This window comes from Seriola lalandi, unplaced genomic scaffold (assembly GCF_002814215.2).
Source record: "Seriola lalandi dorsalis isolate HSWRI2012SDOR001 ecotype SW California unplaced genomic scaffold, Sedor1 jcf7180002054476, whole genome shotgun sequence".
NCBI classification, from domain to species: Eukaryota; Metazoa; Chordata; class Actinopteri; order Carangiformes; family Carangidae; genus Seriola; species Seriola lalandi.
In genome coordinates, this window is record NW_019525029.1 from 916,524 (window position 1) to 935,736 (window position 19,213).

Below are 19,213 nucleotides of genomic sequence, written 5' to 3' on the forward strand. Positions count from 1 at the left end.
ACCCCCCAACTAAGAAATATATTCACGCCCCCTTCCTTCCTGCCTAACCCCGAGGCTAAAGACAGGAACTGACCTCGTAAAGAAACAGGAAGTGATGAAGTACGTCCTTGGACAGTCTAACCGTGCTTTTCCCCATCCGACCCTCAAAATTCCACGACAACTCCTTCACACAGACCCACAAGACATTTTCAGTGTTGTGAAACAAAGGTTTGGAGAAGGAGGTGTGATTATACAACCCCCACCTAGCCTATCATTATCAGGGAATAACCACCTGCGCCAATCAGACCATGTTAAGGCCACAGAAACACCTTAGATAGATGGACATGTTAAGGAAACATGTGACCCCGCCTTTTCCTCAAGGTGGTTTCCTGTAGGCATCTTTCCAAATAAATCACAGTCCTTTACTAAAGAAATATGCTGCTTGTGAAAAAAAAATGTATGTAATCTGACTGACAGAAGGTGTTAACCCTCAAAGACCATTATGAGAATTTATCTTGTTTACCTTAAAAAAAACATACAGAAATCTCCAGTTGATCCCAGATGATGCAGACAGCGTTTGCCACAAATCCAGAGTTAGTTGACATTTTGAACTTTTTTGATTTAACACTAAATATTCTACTAAAACTGATAAGACTTGTCTATAACTACTAGGTCCTTCATAGGAAGAGATCACACAAGAAAAAACTTGTGTCTAAAGTCTCTGGTAAATTCCACTCTTTCAATACAGGAATATTTGCAGTTTGATTTCCAAATATAATCCTCTCCGGTATCTGTAAAGAAGGGTGAAAGTACTGGTGGCTGCACTTCATAATCTTCTCTCAGGCAATGACCCAAACTTCCTTTTATTTAACAGTGAGCACTCCAGAGTTACCCAATTTCCACAACACTAAACACAACAACAGAATTCTGACTATTTCATTTTGAAAATAGACAAAGGGGACTGAAGTGGCGTTGAGCTGCTGAAAATACCCACCTTGGTTTATTCGGTGCTTTCAGTGTTCTTTTACCTACTAAGTTAACTAATTACAAAGTAACTTGCTCCCAGTCTGAGTCAGATATGAACTATAGACAACTCCCTCCGCCAATAGCTACAGAGCAATGACAAAGTTAAAATGGACAAATACATTTAATGGAGAAGTACCTCTTCATATTTCATGTGAGATTCTCACAGCTGTTGGTAAATCATATCCTCTTCGAAAATAACAAACCATGTAGTTAATGCCATAATTAACATTTAATAGTACAGAACAGTATATAACAAACACAGTGGACATACCCAACACAGAACTCGTCGTTTATCCTAGAGTGAGCCGCACAGGGACTGAGGTGAGAGTCAGCGGTGTCTGGAGGCTCGCGGGACTCAGGGAGAAAAGCTGCGCGCTACTGCTGCGCTGCGTAAGTGAAATAAACGGTGAGCGCGTGCCTCGTCCGGAAGGCTTGGGGAACGGACTTCACGTGCGCGATGAGGTCCACCCCAGACGAACACGCGCGTACAGTGGACAGCGGAAAAATTACCTATTACATTCAACAGAAATTACATTATTAAAACTTATCTTTTGTTTTTTTTTTAGAAATGGGGACAACCCACTTTTACTCAAAGTATGAAGTACAATGTATCTTCCAAGTACGAGCCTGTCAAATAGAAGAACTTTACACATCTCACAGTAAACGCCTAACTTAGCCTTTCATCACACCGGAGTTCCCAACAAGAAATTTGCTTGTCACGGTTCTGACATAAAAGCTGAGTGCACGAGAATAGCACTAACTTGTAGATAATGTGGAAGTACTGCATGAGCAGCTTAAAGCGTACGCACTGATAAACTTGCGGTAACCGCTGCTGATGCAGTCTGAGTGAGCCTCGGCTCAAGTGCAAATACAGGGTAGATGCGACACATTCATTCCCTGGTGTGAACTACAGGAAGACTGAATGAGGCGCGATATCCGCGTACAAAGAAGTTGAAGTCTACAGAAACAAGCTTAAAGGATGAGACTTTTAATTTTTGTGCGCTTTACTGAGACGCCATTTTTTTTTTTTATCCCATGCTGATATTATTTTGAAAACGGATTACCTTGTAGGCGACTACCAATGTACGAGACCAAATCATGCACTTTCAGCTGCGAGTCAAGAAAACAGGGCAGATGTACTGTCACTTTCAATTCATCTTTAATACTGAACTGACTTGATAAACTACAGTGACTGATAAGATTATTTAAAGCCTTTGTCTCCATCTTGTGGTGCGTCAGTGTAACTGCGGAGAAATATCTGGTAATTTAGGCTTGTCTCGAGTCATTTCTCACATTGTTTGGTCCAAGAATATCGTGGACCCTACATTTTCCCAACTTTGAAGTGTAGAACAGTTTCGGACAAATTGACAACACTTTGTTTTATTTTGATAACAAAGTAACTTTTTATTGTATATAAAAATACAAGTTATTTTGTCTTGTTTTATCTCAGCCTCTGTGTGCTGCAGAAAGAGAGGACTGAGGCATGAGTAGTTATGGTGTGCTGTAAAGTGGTTAACAGATATTGGTTGGAACAGGCGTGTCTAATACAAACAATCAATATTCTGCAAAGGAAACACCTGAATCATGATGATGATTTAGCTATACCAGATCTAATCCCGCCTGCACACCTGGCATGCAGCATGTAGACATGTCTATGTGTGACAGAAATGTGCGCCACCTGAGCTCAAGCAGGAAACAAATCTGACATTTCATTGCATAATAAGTAAAACATTTTAAATATCAGATATTCCAGTCATAAAGCAACATCAAAATAATAACACTGAAAAATAAGATATGCATATACAAGCATTTAATGTAGTGTTTGTGCAAGATATTCTGTTGATGTGTAATGCATTGGGCTGTGGCATGTCACAGCTGGCTCAGCATCTGCAGAAATGCGCAAGAGACTGTGTCATCTCATGTAATGTGTGATGGCTCGTAAGGTGTAAAGAAGGGCTGCCTGTAGCCGGGCTTCCATCACTATAAGGTTTGCATGAACCTGAGAGAAAAAAAAAAACATGTCATTACCTTCAGGTTATTAGGTGACACACTTTCAAAGTCCTGTAACGCTTCCTCCTCTAATGACATTTAAAAAGAAAGGGAGAAGAGTAAACGCTGAAATGTCAAATGATTCATTCTCTGTTGAAGAGGTACCAAAGAGAGACGACATGTTAAAATGTCAAATGATTCATTCATTGTGACTGAAGAGGCCGGGTCAGGTGCGTATTTGAACTCATTCATACCTTTTCAGAGTGTCTGAAGTGCCTCCAGAAGGCATGGTAAATGCGTGCAGTGGTCTGCTCAGGGTGACAGGCCATGGTTTTAACAAACACCTTCAGTGTGCGTTCCAGCAACACGTTCACACTTCCGTAGTCGTAATCATCATATCTGCGTATGTTGAGTAACTTAAGTTAGTGACACAGACAAACAAAAACACGTTTAAAGTTTTCATTGCACACATGATGGTTTACAGTGTGTTACACTGACCGTATCCCATAGAGGCAGTGGATGTAGTTCCACAGAGCTTTTCTCAGAGTGTGAGTGTCCACACCCTCATGCATGGCCATCCTGTGATATGTCAAGTTACTCACCACCTGTAATATGACAATTTAATCACATGTTAATATAGTCAATCCATCTGTTCTCTAATAGTAAATCAATTTAAATTCTGTGATCAAAAACCAAGATGCAAATGAGCAATTTCATCATCTGGTTGCAAAGACGGACACAAACTGTTTTCATCTGTCATTCAATGCATCTTCTATGAAAGTTCATCACAACCTTTTTGACTTTTTCTTTGCTTGTGGCCTGTTAACATGAAGGAATGTCTACTTGAGATCCCACCTTAAAAGGTTGCATGTCCAAGATGTGTGTGCAGAGTGGCTATTTCATTTGAATAGCTTTTAGAGGCCTGATGAGGTACAGCAAAGAAGAAAGAAAAAGAAAACAGCTTTCTGTAGATGTACTCATCCTGCAACTCCCAGATTGGGAACTACTGTTTTACTGACAAGCACTTTATTAGGAACACCTGTACACCTGCTCATTCGTGCAATTACCCAATCAGCCAGTCATGTGGCAGCTGTGCAATGTATAAAATCATGCAGACACAGGTCAGCAGCTTCAGTTAATGTTCACATCAAACATCAGAATGGGGGAAAAAATGTGATATCTCATTGACATCTAATGACTGTTGGTGCCAGGCAGGCTGGCTTGAGTATTTCTGAAACTGCTGATCTCCTGAGATTTTCACACACAGCAGAGGTTAGAGAAGAACGGTCAGACTGGTTGGAGCAAAGAGAAAGGCTACCGTAACTCAGATCACCACTCTTTATAACTACAATGAGCAGAAAAGCATTTCAGAATGCACAACACGTCGAACCTTGAGGCTATAACAGCACAAGACCACATTGGATTCTACTCAGCCAAGAACAGAAATCTGAGGCTGCAGTTGGCACAGGTTCACCAAAACAGACACTTGACTGGAAAAAAGTATCCTGGTCTGATGAATCTGGATTTCTGCTGAGCCACACAGATGGTAGGGTCAGAATTTGGCGTCAACAGCCTGAATCTATGGGCACAACCCGTCTTGTGTCAACAGCCCAGGCTGCTGCTGCTGGTGGTGTAATGATGTGGGGAATGCTTTCCTGGCACACTTTGGGCCCCTTAATACCAATCAATCATGGTTTGAATGCTGCAGCCTATCCGAGTATTGCTGCTGACCATGTGCATCTCTTTGTGGCCACGGCTTACCATCTTCTAATGAATACTTCAAGCATGATAATGCATCATGTCACAAAGCAAACGTTGTCTCAAACTGGTTTCATGAACATGAGAAAGAGTTGTACGCCAATGCCCTCCCAGTCACCAGATCTGAAGCCACTGGAGCATCATTGGTTGAACAAGAGATTACAATCATGAATGTGCAGCTGACAAATCTGCAGAAATAATGTGATGCAATCATTTTATGAACAACTGAGGCTATTTTGAGAACAAAGGGGGCCCCACCCAGTAGCAACATGATGTCTCTTATTAAATACTCAGCGGGTGTAAACATTTAGTCACCTGTCACTAAGCCGTTTATGTAACAAACATGTAGACCAATGCTATTTCTTCCGGTTCTTAGTCAAAGTTTGTTCACTTTGTTTATCACTCACTTCAACTCTCTGGAGCCGACATGTCATGTCATCCACACATCTGTTTTGTATAGTTATTATAAACTTATGGTGTTATTTGTGTAATTCTATTACATTAAATTGAATAATACCTGGAATTTCTCATCCAGGAGCTGGCCCATGTCTGGCAGTAGTCTGTTGACCAGAGAGAAGCCGTGGTCCTCCCATGAATAGTCCTGTACACAGAAGTCACCAACATCAACAACACAGGCCTATGAAACTAAGCAAGCGCAATTAATAGGCTCATCACATTTGAGAAGCAGAAATCTGAAATCAGTGAATGTTTGATCATTTAAGCCATTTATCAAACAAAAATGACAGCTTATTATCAAAACTGCTGATTTAAGTTCTGTCACTCAGCTAACCATTTCAGCACATTGTACAAATAATGAATACATCAACTGTGACTTTGTCGTAGTCTATCAGCAAAAGTGCAAAATTTAACACCAAAAAAATGCTTCATATTACCTGTGCTCTCATAGTGGGTGGTGCCTGCTCTCCTCTGGGTGCAAAGTCCTCATATCTGAACTCCGGTTCCTCCACCAGGTGCAGCACCAGGTCAGGTGGAGCTCCCCGCACCACCGCTAAACAAACACAACAAATAGGAATAAGTGAGTAAACAGACGTCACCTAGGAGAATGACAGCGTGATGAGCCGGCATGTTTGTAACCTGTTGGTATGCTTTCACTCCTCTCCCTCTCAAAGCGAGTGACCATCTCCTCCTGTGTGCACTCCTCCTCCTGCTGCTGCAGCTCGACCATCCTCTTCATCAACACCTCCACCTCCATCGCTCCATCAACCAACTGGAGAAGATGAAAAGAGAGAAGGGCTTGAGGAACTTGCTTCATGCTATGTTTTTTGTTTTTTTAAGAGTAAGTAAATCATCAATGTGCCCTGTCCTCTACTGTTACTAAAGCAGCATAACTGGTAGAAACAATACTGTAATGAACCAAACACCTCTTCGTCCTTGTCCTGTTGACATTTTAGACTTGTCAGATGTGTGGTGAAAAATGACTGCTTGGCTCACCTCTTGCCTGCCGTCCTCATGAGCTGGGCTGTGGGGGCTACGAGGAAGGTGACTGGGTGAAGGAGGCTGAAAGGTGTAACCTCCGATGTGGTCAGGTTCGGGGTTTAAGCCGCAGCCCCAGACGAAAGAGCAGAGCGAATGAGCGTGTGCCATCAGGACCACGGCATGTATAAGTTCAGCCAGTGACCAGCGGGGCTCTGCGCCAGGACACACCAGCTCCTGCAGAACAGAGGGGTAGATGATGAAATATCAACAACTTTTGGAGTCAGTGCCATGAAATCTGTGAGGTTTTTTTTTCTTTTTTTTATAGCTACATATTCAGTGTCTGCCATTTTTAATGTCCAAACTTGTGCTCTATATGGTGGTCTCATAACAGAATGAATAAGGTTTTCTGATGACAATCCCACAATAGATTGCACTTTATAGATGTGGAACTACACCTGTCACTGATGACACAAAATGATGATATTAGCAATTTATTACTCACTGTAGAATAAACTACTGAGTGTCTATTATGTAGAGCGAAGTGGGTGAGTCAGTGAGAGAGTCATTTTAGATACAGCCTTAGTGAAAATTCTAATGTATTAAACCACATCACTATTACAGTATATGATGCGAGTATGAGAACTGGTGAGTGAGAGACAGGGAGTGAGTGAGCGAATGGGTGTTGTGTCTGACCTGGATGTGCTGCAGTGTAATAAGCCAGGGTCTGTGTGCCAGCAGTTTGTTGAGTGTTTGCAGGCTGCGGAGTTTGGTGGGAGCGTGCTCTAGGCCGCTCAGCCAGCTCTCCTCTCCTCCAGCCTGCAGGAAGCCTGCACTGTGCTGCTGCACCAGGTATGGGCAGTGGTGTCTAGCTGCAGCCTGTTAAGCATCAGGAGACCAAGTTAATACATGAAGGAATAAACATGGTACCCCCATCCATTAAAAACTAAGCTTGATTGCTGATCTGTGTATAAGAAGTACATAATTCAGATGAACTGTCTGTGCTCATAAATATCAAGCAACACACCAGAACATTTCCAGCAGTAGATGATTATGTGTCTAATGACTGGCATTTCTCAAGTGAAAGGACAGCTAATGTGATGTATATACAAGCAATGAGAGTTATTAAATGTTTATGGGAGGACCACAGTCTTGGGCAGACCTGTTAGTGGCTCACTGTGATCCAGTAGCAGGATAACTCTCAAGAAGAAATTGACCTGCCAAGTTCATTTTGCATCTGTCATCTTTCTTCGTTTTCCACATTTTTGGGTTTCCTGACTTTTCTATCATGGTCATTTTTTTCATAGGCAGTATTTATCATTCTCTCGTTTTCAAAAGGCTTGTTTTTGTTAGTCAACTTTAACAACCATAGTGGTCTTTAATCTACCCACAAACATTGATTTGGATCTCTGCAGACTTTTTTTCCACATACCAGACAATTTTCTGAAGAAAAAGGTCAATATTATTCAGAGGAAACTTAAGTCAGGAGACAAACTTGAAATTTAAGAATACATTTTCTAGGCCTCTAGAGTACAACTTTTAAATCCTTTGATATGTAGGAGTAAGCCACATCTCAAATCTAATAATATTGATAATTGTGTTTTCATTAGAATACATACTAATAGAAACTAATGAGCTCTTCATATCCACATAGGAAGCATCCCCTCTTACCTGGAGCCAGCCTTGTTTCAACAGTAGCCCAGAACACACAAACCAAACAGTGGCTCCAGAGAGGGCTTTTCGTGTTTTTATGTTACCTGCAGACCACCGTAGGTTCTCCTACACACTTGGAAAGGGGTGAATGAGGGGAGTAGTATTCAGTTCGTTGCAATCTGAAAATACTGCTAGATGGCAATAAATCCTACGCACTGGCCCTTTAAGGTTTTTTAAGGATCAAGTGCTGACAATAGTCATTACTGTCAGTGCTTGCTACTGTAACTGGCACACCTACATCAAACTTAAACTCATAATTTTTTTTAGCTGCAGTTGTGTGCGTCCAGGTATGGGACAGTGAAAGGTTCTGTTGGGATTGTAGAAAAGCAAAGGTGTAGTGATACCACTTCAGCCTGTGACCCTGTCTGAATGTATTCTTTTTTTTTTTTATTGGTCACTAAAGCCGAACTGAGTGGAACTGTAAAAGCAATGGGCTGCAGGGAAAACAAGATTACAGCAATAACTGTACAGCTGCAATATTATGGTTTTGTCCAACTACCAGTGGAGGCAAGAATAACAGCACTACCATAAAACCAAAATTATTAAATGTGTGTAAGAAACAAAGAATAAAAACACTTTGCCATTGTTGACTGTCACAAAAACAGAAGATAGCTGCAGAGTTTGCCATTATTTAGAATGTTTCAGCTATTAGCCCTGCAGTATTTTGACTCACTGTACCTGTGGCCTTTCACAAACCAATTACAAGCTTTAGAGTGTTTATAGCTGTTATTATATCAGCCCCATTTGATACAAAAAGAATAAATGCAGATGCCAGTCACTACTCCAAAGAATTACTTGCGTAGTCTTATAAATTTGATTGGAAAGGACTTGTTTACAGCATCACTGCCAACACTGCATTGACATGTTGGACAATCTAACCCCACAACATTCCTGTTTGTAGCCAAGAACAATGTTAACAAATATTTATTTGATTCATTTGCAATCACCTTGTCTCCTAATGGTTCATTGTGTATGTACAGCTCTATCTATGCAATGCAAATCATATACAACAAATCTAATGTAGCAAACAACTCCAACTGATGTCACACAAAACATTAACTCAGCTTAATATTCAGCTGATTGCAAAAAAAATCTCTTGCTGAAATTTTCTTTGTGAGTTATTTATTGTGTTCAAGATATAGTTGTGGTCTTTATTTTCAGGAATGTACATCAGGTCCAGAAGATGGATCAGAAAGTTCTGAAAGGTGTCACTAGTTAACAATCATATGTTGTGATTTTCTTACCATAACAGCAATGTAATGTCTCCAGTGTCGGGGCAAGGGGCCATCAAGTTCCAACAAAGCATGCTGGGTCCTCAAGAAGCAGCTGAGGTAGGCAGGGTGCAGGGCCATCACCATGGCGATGTGGTCCACACGGCCCAGAGAAAGAAAGGATTCGATCAGGATGTCCTGGTCTGACTCTTCTTTCAATATCTAAAAGAGGAAAAGGAAGACAACTCATTCCCTACCAACTAACCCCAAATTATATTTTGACCATGTCTGAGGACACATTGGCAAGGATTCACGCAAAAATGTTTCTTTTATGGACAGAAACAAGCAGGCTTATGAGTCCGAAAATGTTCTGGGCTGATACAACACTCCCACTTTTGCCTGTGGAACGCCTGGAGTGAGTCACATATGAAATCAGCATTTTCAGTCATCAGATTTGGCAACACATCTCTGGTGTTGCTGCTCTTGATGACATGAAGCAAGACTCATTACAGTATTGCAGACTACTTCTTCAACTCTTTAGTATTATATCTAATCAAATATGTGGTACATGAATAAAAGAGGATGTGAATGATTTCCCCAACAAAAGATAAGAAATCTGATCCAGTGTGGAACCAAATTTTAAATTCAGAAATAAGCATACTAATACATGTGTTAATTTGGACATCAATGACAGTTCTTGCATTTCATACTGCAAAACCTATAATAAATACTGTATGAACAAATGTACTTGAATAAGTCATACACACCTGTTTTGCAGGAATAAAGGCACTTGGACCTGAGGCCAGAGCCCGAGGGACTGCAACTCCTTGTTCCTATGGTAAGAAGGAAGACACAGAATGTTGATCAGTGAAATGATTTATTTATTTTCATGTTTATGTCATCAAATTGCTTGTATTGTCCGATCAACAGTTCAGAACTTAAAAACCTGTTTTTGAGTTTCACATAGTAAAATGACAAATTCTCATAACTGAAATCTGGATTAGGACAGTTTCAGCTTCACTTTAAAGCGTCTTATACTCACTCTTATACTCTCTGGGTTTATACATGACTCAATTTCATGTTTTGGGTAAACAATGTAACTATAAGGTTAGACTGTGAGTGAATTAACAACTTTTAGCGATAATATTTAACAGCTCTGTAATATTTCATGTAGAATTTTTTAAGATAAACGAAAATAACTGCAAACCCCTTGAACTTGACCAGACCTACCATGGCAACTGCCCTGTAACTGGAGAGACTCGTTTCATAACTTACAGCTCAAACAATTACGCACAATTTTAACCAAACTACGTCTAAAACTCACCGACATCATCGGAAAAAAAAGCCACCACTTGTTATGTCCAACAGAGAAGTCAAATAAACTGTGAATGCAAACGCATTCTAACTTTGTTTTTTATATCTAGACGCTCCAGTGGCTGAGGAGGTTCGGGGGTGTGTCTGGTGTGTTTTTCAGGGCACCGGGAGGGGGCGTGTCCGGGCTGCTTGTTTGTGCACACCGCAGCCGAGTCTTGCATCACCTCCTACGGTTCAACGTCTGATGTAATAACCCGCAATCTGACAGAAAAATGTAATCAGCTGATAGCAGCAGCTGATCGGCTGCAGGGCTATCACGTCTATTGATCAATCATTGACCTAATTTATCAAAAGAGCAAAAGCCATGGTCACAAAGATATAACATAAGCCTGCCTATTATTTGGTGTCAGAAAATCAGCCCCATTGCTGCCCCCATCTCCCACCCCCCTCTGTGTTCCTGCAGGTCTGTAAACATTATGGAGCAGAGACGAACAGTGTCCGAATATTACCTGTGCGGTCCGTAGCAGCTCTGTCGCCCTTCCCCGTACTTCCTGCAGCGGGCATGACCGGGACAGCCGAAGCAGATGCAAAAGAGTTTGTTTACTCAGCCGTGCCGAACCGGGCCGGTCCAGTCCTAGACATTCCAGAATCCCCTGGCTCAGCTCCTCCAGAGCCGATGCCCGCTCCTCCTCATCCCTGCTGCACAGCCGGTCTAAGCTTTTCACAATCGCGACAACGTCGGGATCTGACTCGGACTGGTAGAGACATGAGGGGCCAGAACCAGACACTCGTCCCGGTGTGTTTTGTCCATTAGCCTGGCAGGTAAAGCCTGCTGCGGGGTTACTGGCCATCTCTCGTCTCAGTCCCCGAAGCTCCTCGGACTGATAGTTGAAACACCTGGGCTGAGTTACCTACCGTTACTGCTAGCTGTTATTTAACGTTAGCTTGATGCAAGCGTTGGATCTTCTAAGCTGCCAAATACTTGAGTTTTCTGTTGCTTGTTTCAGTTCACTGCGCAATCATCTGTTCCACAAATCATTAACGAAGACGGACAACCTTCAAAGCAACCGGGTATTCCCCTTTCTCATAGCGGGCTACCTGACCGTAGAGTCGGTCTGCCGGTTAGCTCGCTGAGCTAGCCTAGCTGCTGTTAGCAGATGCTGCAAAGTGTTTCAGCGGCTCATCTGACGATGGGTCGATGACAAAAAGCACTTTGAATCGGTGTTTTGTATTTGTATTGGACGTCCCAAACACCGCACAATCCAATTTAAGTCTAAATTCTTCTTGCATGGGGCACCAAGAGAAATTTGCAGGTTTCAGTCGCTGGTTTGGATCAGTTGTTCAGGAGAGCTTTTTCCCTCATATGCAGCGTCATCGTGACGTAGCGAAACTTTCCACTAATGAGCCGCACAACACGGTACACCTTCTCCATTTTTATCAATACTTATATATATGCACTATTTAAATAAATGTTTATGCATTTAAATTATCAGGAGTGTGCTGTTCCCTGCCCTACACTTCTATTACCCGTTGCTGATTTACTAGTGTATTTTGCGTTTTTGTAAAATGTTTCCCCATTTAAAGTCTTAATTGTATGTTACCATGTGTTATACTAACAGAAACTAACAGAAAATTGATGATATAAAAACTGTTGTACATATCTGTCTGCAGTATTTGATATCAGCTTTTTCCTAAGCCATTATTTTAACATAACTGTTGCTAGGTATTTACTTTTATTTCCTATTTATTTATTTAATAATCAATTAATTATGTAGGCCTAGTATATAGAATATCAACACTGATGGCAAATGCCCATCACACTTACCAGAGCCTATGAGGTTATCTCTTAAATTGTCATCCAAAAAAAGCAAAAAGCAGCAAATTTAGCATTTATAATTCTGCAGCTATTTGTTAATTACTTGAAACACAATAAATTAAATCAATTCAAATCAATTACTTACAAATAATCATTTAGCAAAATTACAGGCTAACTAGTTCATTTTGTGTCAGACAAATAAACTGTTTATTTCAGCACTACATTACTTCCATGGCTGCACTCTTATGAAGTCGTAAATTTTTTTAGACTGTGGATCCAACTTTTTGCCCCAATCATTTGAGAGAAGAATTTTAGTACTTAAATGTACTTAATGCTTTTTTACCAAAAATGCAATTTGGCAATGAATTGAAAGCGTTCACTTTATTGCTGGAAACACCCATCCAGCCCGCATGATACTCAAAACTCACCTTTTGGAGCCACAGACCAAAGAGATATTGTATGTTTTATGTACTCCTTTATGTTAAATTTACTGAAAGCATGTGCATTCGTGTATAATTCTTTGTGTCTGGGCATGCATGTGTCTATAATGTTAATTTGGCATACAATGGTTTCACAATTTTATAATATTTACTTCCTGAATCACCTTTATTTAGGAAAATAAAAAACATCAATGGTGTACCCTTATTATCAGACATATATCTTATATTAATTTACCTGTATATATATATATATATATATATATATATATATATATATGTTTATATATATATATCGTATATAATATTGTGTGGAGGTAAGAGAGGAAAGTTAAGAGGGCCTTCAGATATGAGGGAGAGAGAAGGAAAGATGACAGTGACATATAAACAGACAAACAAGTGAAGGTGATGTGCTGCTCCATTTGACATGACAAGACACAGGCTCTTTGGGGTTTGGGAAGGTTCAACATTATGGCAGCAACTAAGAAAAAACCCTTCAGTGTACCGTCACCATTTCCCTATGAGGGAAGAGTTTTATTAACAAACACACAGGCTGGCTATGGAGGATGACCTTCGGAGCGCACACACACACACACACAGAGGTGTGGTCCCCATGGCAACCGGCGCTTCATGTCCCAGGAGACCCAAGGGTTGAAGAGGTAAGGCAGAGAAAGGAGGAGGCAGGGGTGGTTTGGTAGAGCTCAGGAGACAAGCAGAGGTCAGGGTTCACACACACGCACACGGGTTCCTCTTCAGTATTTTACAGGAAGTAAAAATTGTTTGTGTGTGTGTTTGTTGGTGTACGTGGATGAGTGTGCTGATGGATAGGGGAAAGTGGGATGTGAGTCCTCAGACGATTTTGTTCTCCAGCAAGGCGATCCTCTTCGACATATTCTCTAGTAAGATTTTGTCAAGGAGAGCAACGATGACAATCCCCCACCACCCACCCAACATCATATTCTCACACTATTTCACCTGTTGTAAAGGATATATTTTTTTGTTAGTGCCTGTAGGGCGTCTTCTACTTTCTTTTGGAACTTAACAAGGGAGTCGCACTCACAAGGGTCCTCCTCTGTGGGATCAGAAAGCATAAGTTCAAGTTTTGAATTACTGTACCAGTATGTATAGTGAAGTAATTATGTAAAACAAGTAATATGCAAGTATTTATTAATATTTGTATTTAATGGAAACTTCTGACCTTGGCAGATGTTAATCTGCAGCTTCTTGGCGATCTGGGTCATAGCCTTGAAGTCAGCGGTATAGAAGTAGTGCTCTCCAGTTGGCTCAGAAGCAATCTCTTTCAATTCATCCTCCACTGCGTTGCCCACTCCAACAGCATACATCTTAAAGCCTGCAACATACACACACATGGTTCCCTTATCTGACTGCCTTATGTGGGTTTTTTATTAGTTCACTTACGCTACACTCGTGTATTTTGACATAATCTTTACTGTCTCTCTTACCGTTTTCCTTGGCCTTCCTGGCAGCGTCTCCGATGTAGTCTTGGCTGCGTCCGTCAGTGAAGACGATGCCCACCTTGGCGACTCCAGGCCGGGCACCCTGACCCGCGTTGAAGCTGTTATCTAACAGATAACGGAGGGCCTGACCTGTCATGGTTCCCCTCTCCATGTAGGCCATCTTCTTGACAGCATCCTTCAGGTCTTTCTTGTTGTTGAAGCGGCCCAGGGGAAACTCCTGTGGGAGGATAGAACAGGACGCTGATAAGGGAGGGAAGGAAGTGCCTTATTTTGGTGATCCTGTAAACGAAAAGCAGACACATACCTGTCTGACTGAGCTGGAGTACTGCACCAGTCCAACATGAGCCTTGTTGTCAGAAACATCCAGTTTGTCGATGATCTGGTTGATCCACTTCTTGACCAGCTCAAAGTTCTCAGGACGAACGCTCTTAGAGCCATCGATCAGGAACACCACATCTGTCGCAGAGTTGCTGCAAGCTGGCGATATCAGACACACACACATAAACACACACAAAAACAACAGGGCATGTTAGTGTGGTAGCACAATGATCACGCTTGGACAAATACCGTCATACATGCACATACACGCACTCACCACTGCAGCTGCGACCATCGTCCATGAGGGTAAAGCCATCTTTGCAGGCACACTTGTATGATCCGGGGCTGCTGATGCATACCTGCTCACAGTCATGATCCCCAGTGGCACACAGGTCCGACACTGTGTGTGTGTGTGCATGCAGAACACACACGTACACACAGTAAATATGTAGAGGCATATACACACACAAAGGGGGGGTGGGGGGTGGGGGGGTTGGGGTTAGGAGGAGAGAATGAAACTATGTCAGTTTGAAAATCTAGCATTAATTTTTAATGATCCACTGAGACCTGCAGTTGACCTCAACAATTTGTTGCGTGCGTGATGCATAAATCCAGTGGATCCTTAAAACAAACAGGTGGAAAAGATTGGAGTAGCCTTAAATAAACAACATCTCTTGTCGGTTTCTAAATGTGATGCTCAGGCTCGTCCAATAACAATCCAACACTGCGATCATGCAGCTCTGCCCTTGGACGAAACATCTACAGCAAGTACTGGCTGCTGCAAAGCGAGTGGCAGGCAACAGTCAAAACTGCCGCAGACTGCGAGCGCCGAAGGGCATCACTAATTAGAGGTTTAATGATTGTCACTAATGGATCGGTAATTACAGATAGATCAGTCTCGCCTCTCGCTTATGTGAGAGTTGACTGAGGAACAGGAGCGAATTTTCGTTCCAAAAGGTTGATCCGGCCCTAATGCCCTCGTGCAACGGGAATATTTAATGAGTTTGCATGGCTGAATGAATATACTCTAGTCTTGTTGAGGAAGAGCAGAGGACAAAAGGGAGGGAACAATAAATTGGAATGAAAAGATGACAGTCCTGACACCTTACCCTCAGTATAGGGAGGCCAGCAGACAGCTCTCTCCATGGGGATGAAGGCATGGATAATGACTGTCCAACCCTGATAGAATTTCCTCTCAGCCATCCCTGACTATTTCTTTCACTAAGGACTAATCCCTCTTTTCTGCCTCTAAACATAATCCAAAACAACATCCCTCATCTTTCCCTCTTCTTCTGTCACTTCCTCTTCCTTCTCCCCTCAACTTACCACAGAAGGCCTCTTGGAACTTCTTGGTGAGCTTCTCAATGACGCTGTAGCTCTCCACGTAGTCCACGTGGTCGTCCAGAGGATCGCTGGCCATCTGCTTCAGAGTGCTCATGTCCACACGTCCCACACCGATGGCAAAAATCTCGATGCCGGCTTCTCGTGCACGCAGAGCTATATCTTTCACATTGTCCTGGGGACGCCCGTCTGTCACAATAATGGCGACCTGTAATGAAAGAGGTGCAAAGTTAGATAGAGTATGATGAACAGAATTATGAAATGTGGCGAGAGAGTGAATGTGAAATGTGTATCTGACCTTGCTGATATCAGGAGATTTGACACGAGCACCCTCACCCTCGCTAAAGGCCACATTCAGGGCAAACTGGATGGCCAGACCAGTCATTGTTCCAGTGGACAGGGGCTCGATCTTTGTCACAGCCTTAACTAGTCCAGCTTTGGATCGATGAGTCTTAAGAGACACCTACAGTTGCATAATGGCAGGATCAGCTGGGATCTGTGACATAAAATGGCTCAACAAATGACAAAAAAATGTGAATACATGTTAATAAATCATATCCATACCTCGTTCTTTACGCGACTGGCGTAGTTTACAACTCCCACGCGGGTGGCGTTGGGTCCAACATCCAGCCCCTCAATGACCTTAGCCAGGAAGACCTTGACTTGCTCAAACTCTGAAGGACGAACACTTCGACTGCTGTCAATGATGAAGATGAGGTCTGTGGGACGGGTTTTGCACAAACCTGCCGCTGCACAGAGACAGAGAAATGTGATTATCATTTAATCAAATTTGAATAGTTTTATAAAATGTATATATAAAAACTATTCCAGATATGTAATTGATGATATAGAAACTGAGTTATTGAAGGAGGAAGAAAAGGGGGGAGGGGGGCGGAGCATGGAGAAAAAGGAGGTAGGGAGAAGAAAAGGGGAGGGCAGGGGTGATGGAGGCTGGTGAGATGTATATGAGGGAAGGTAGGTAGAAACAGGATGCAAGGACGCAACAGGGGTTGAGAGAGGGAAAGGTGGAGGGAGAGATGAAGAAAAGCTTGGCCAGAAAAACAATGATGAAGGAGAGATGAAATGATAGGCCGCCAGCTTTAAATATATTTTTAAAAGCATCCCACACATCCTAAGTAAAAATATTAATAAATTATTATTATTTGAATTTGAAAATTCAATCCACTAAGGAAGAAAATCAGATGTTGTTAAAATTTAAGTAAAAGCTCAGAAAAAGTGGAACTTAAAGATGTTTTTTAATTTAAATTATATCGACGCACAATACTCTATCTGTTCAACTGAAGACACCTGACAGAGCTACATCAGGTGTGTGATAGAGAACTGATTTTTGTGACATAGTCTGATAATAATAAAGCATTGGTAGGATTTTCAGTGTGAGTTCAGGCATTTGTGGCTTTGGTAAACTAATTTGTTCACTACAACTTCCAGTGTCTGTTAAACATCACTGATCTCCCTTCTCACCCTTCACCTCTCTCCCTCCCTCCAGATTTTCCACCTACCAACTTCTGATACTGTCTTGCACGCACGCACGCACACACACACACACACACACACACACACACGCACACACACACACACGCACACACACACACATCGGCACAGAGCACCAACTGTCACACATCCTGAAGTATACATCCAAATTTTGCATTTACACTACTTGAAGCCAGCCTTTTAAACACCAGCAACAAAACACTCCAAATAAATGATCAATAAATGTTCAAAACACTAACAACTGTAGAATTATGTTTGTAACTTACTTACTTAAAGAAATTCCATATAACACAGGATTAAAACTAAATAAAAACTGAATTTTTTCCACTCCTCTCCATCAGTTCTGTCACCTCTGGCAGTTTATTCCACGCAAAGCAATTCGTTCATACACATCATGCCTCCGTGGAAACTTGGTAAAGACTGAGCACAGACAAGAAATAAAGTTGGGTCCTTCACCACTTACACAAATGGACTTTTAGAAGAATTATCTTTTACCTCTGTCTGTTGAGATCAGACTTCAGTCAGGCATTATGAAAGTTTTCTACACTGAGGGTAATTTTTGTCAGAGTTCACATTTAGTATAACAAGTAAAAACCAGTGTTAAAAGAGCAACTTTAGGGGTTAAAGGTCATCATTCTTACCCATGGCGGCGGCTGTGCGGAGGTCCACGGTGGCATGAGCTCCTATTAGGCCAAGCAGCAGCAGGAACAGCGGTGGGGTAGGCGTCATGGTGACAGCGAAAGAAGGGTGACGACTTAACGTGGGGGTCCGAGCACGTCCGCAGACGGTCCTGGATTGAGAAGCCAGAAAGGAGACAGAGCAGGGCGAAGGGAGTTCCAGGCAAGGGGGACAGCCACAAAGTGAGACCGAGTGACTCTGAGCTGCAGGTTATCAATGCAAGTGCTTCACACACTCGGCCCACAGACAGCCCCCCTCTATAGCTCTTGTGTATGTGTGTACGTGTGTGTGTGTGTGTGTCTGTGGGTAAGAAAGGGAAATACCTGCTCTGGGAGGACCTAAACCAGTGGGCAGGGAAAGACAAACACACCTTGATACAGCTAGGATGGACAGGTATGTGTGTGTGTGTGTGTGTGTGTGTGTGTGTGTGTGTGTGTGTGTGTGTATAGCAAAATTTTTGTTGCATGTGCGCTTGAGTGTCCGAGTGTGTACAGTATGTGTGTGACTGGCTGGGGGTACAGGAGCGGCTGGGGTTTGGCGGAGAGTGCCCGCCAATGAAGCCGCCCCAGGTTGGATTTGGCCAAAGCTCAAATAAACACCAACATGAATTCCTCTTTTCTCCCCGTGTTCCCTCGTATAGCAAACACACATTTATGGTGCGGAAGTGAAGGAGAGCCACCATACACAGCCTACAGTGTTCCTGCTGCTCTGCACGTTGGCATGTGTGTGCATTTCTGCATAAGCATGTATTTCGGTATAACTTGAAGTGTACATGCTAATTCCTGGTTTTTGTAAGTTCAGCTCAGTTCAGTTCACTGCTGTTAAATTATATGTAACATTTTGTGTTTTTCTGTCACTTGTTTGGTCAGAAAAACCAAACAAGTGACAGAAAAACACAAAATGTTTTTTCTATAATTTCTCTGTTTGCATTTTTGAAGGTTTTGTAAAGCCCCAGATTTGACTTGATCATATGTTAGTGCATAGCAAGTTCACCACAGATCAGATCACACAAACTAGATAGCTACTACAGCTAGATAAAGATCTCCTAAATGCAACCAGATCAAAAAATAAACCTATTTCCTCTTTCCCCATAACTCTTCTTCCCACCTTTTTCTCCATTACTCTCGTTTCCACTGTCAGGTAGGCAGTGGGCCCCAGTGGAGTAAACACAGTAGGAAAACACCCTTTCATCAATAAGCTCACATACAC

At 42.1% G+C, this 19,213-nt stretch overlaps 3 protein-coding genes across 8 annotated transcripts in view; all 3 read right to left on the reverse strand.

Moving 5' to 3' along the window:
* yrk (Yes-related kinase) overlaps positions 1 to 1,775 on the reverse strand; it is a 16,312-nt gene extending 14,537 nt beyond the window's left edge. The window contains exon 1 of one of the 3 annotated variants that reach the window (XM_087175578.1): positions 1,277 to 1,775. The gene's annotated coding sequence lies outside the window, so the exon portion shown is untranslated. The remainder of the gene's footprint in view (positions 1 to 1,276) is intronic. The other 2 variants (XM_023412278.2, XM_023412277.2) reach the window with 2 other exon arrangements.
* Positions 1,776 to 2,379: 604 nt separating this feature from the next.
* On the reverse strand, positions 2,380 to 11,793 carry sesn2 (sestrin 2). Of its 3 annotated transcripts, none has more exons than XM_023412139.2 (11): positions 10,934 to 11,792; positions 9,878 to 9,943; positions 9,144 to 9,332; positions 6,883 to 7,065; positions 6,205 to 6,423; positions 5,848 to 5,980; positions 5,646 to 5,761; positions 5,270 to 5,353; positions 3,493 to 3,599; positions 3,249 to 3,393; positions 2,380 to 3,004 (listed from the first exon to the last, which is right to left on the reverse strand). In XM_023412139.2, exons 1-11 carry the CDS (start codon positions 11,273 to 11,275, stop codon positions 2,918 to 2,920), a joined length of 1,671 nt encoding a protein of 556 aa, XP_023267907.1. In that variant the 5' UTR covers positions 11,276 to 11,792; the 3' UTR covers positions 2,380 to 2,917. The 3 variants fall into 3 exon arrangements, with proteins under 3 accessions (XP_023267907.1, XP_023267910.1, XP_023267909.1); XM_023412142.2 differs by lacking the exon at positions 10,934 to 11,792 and adding an exon at positions 10,435 to 10,578; XM_023412141.2 differs by lacking the exon at positions 6,883 to 7,065 and having other exon boundaries at positions 10,934 to 11,793.
* A 1,386-nt stretch (positions 11,794 to 13,179) lies between these two features.
* Positions 13,180 to 18,236, reverse strand: matn1 (matrilin 1). 2 transcript variants are annotated; one of them, XM_023412143.2, is made up of 10 exons: positions 17,968 to 18,236; positions 16,379 to 16,563; positions 16,113 to 16,277; positions 15,800 to 16,022; positions 14,751 to 14,873; positions 14,460 to 14,632; positions 14,141 to 14,372; positions 13,876 to 14,028; positions 13,669 to 13,749; positions 13,180 to 13,576 (listed from the first exon to the last, which is right to left on the reverse strand). In XM_023412143.2, the coding sequence occupies exons 1-10, from the start codon at positions 18,053 to 18,055 to the stop codon at positions 13,527 to 13,529; spliced, it is 1,473 nt and encodes a 490-aa protein (XP_023267911.1). In that variant the 5' UTR covers positions 18,056 to 18,236; the 3' UTR covers positions 13,180 to 13,526. The 2 variants fall into 2 exon arrangements, with proteins under 2 accessions (XP_023267911.1, XP_023267913.1); XM_023412145.2 differs by lacking the exon at positions 14,751 to 14,873 and having other exon boundaries at positions 17,968 to 18,235.
* Positions 18,237 to 19,213: the final 977 nt, after the last annotated feature.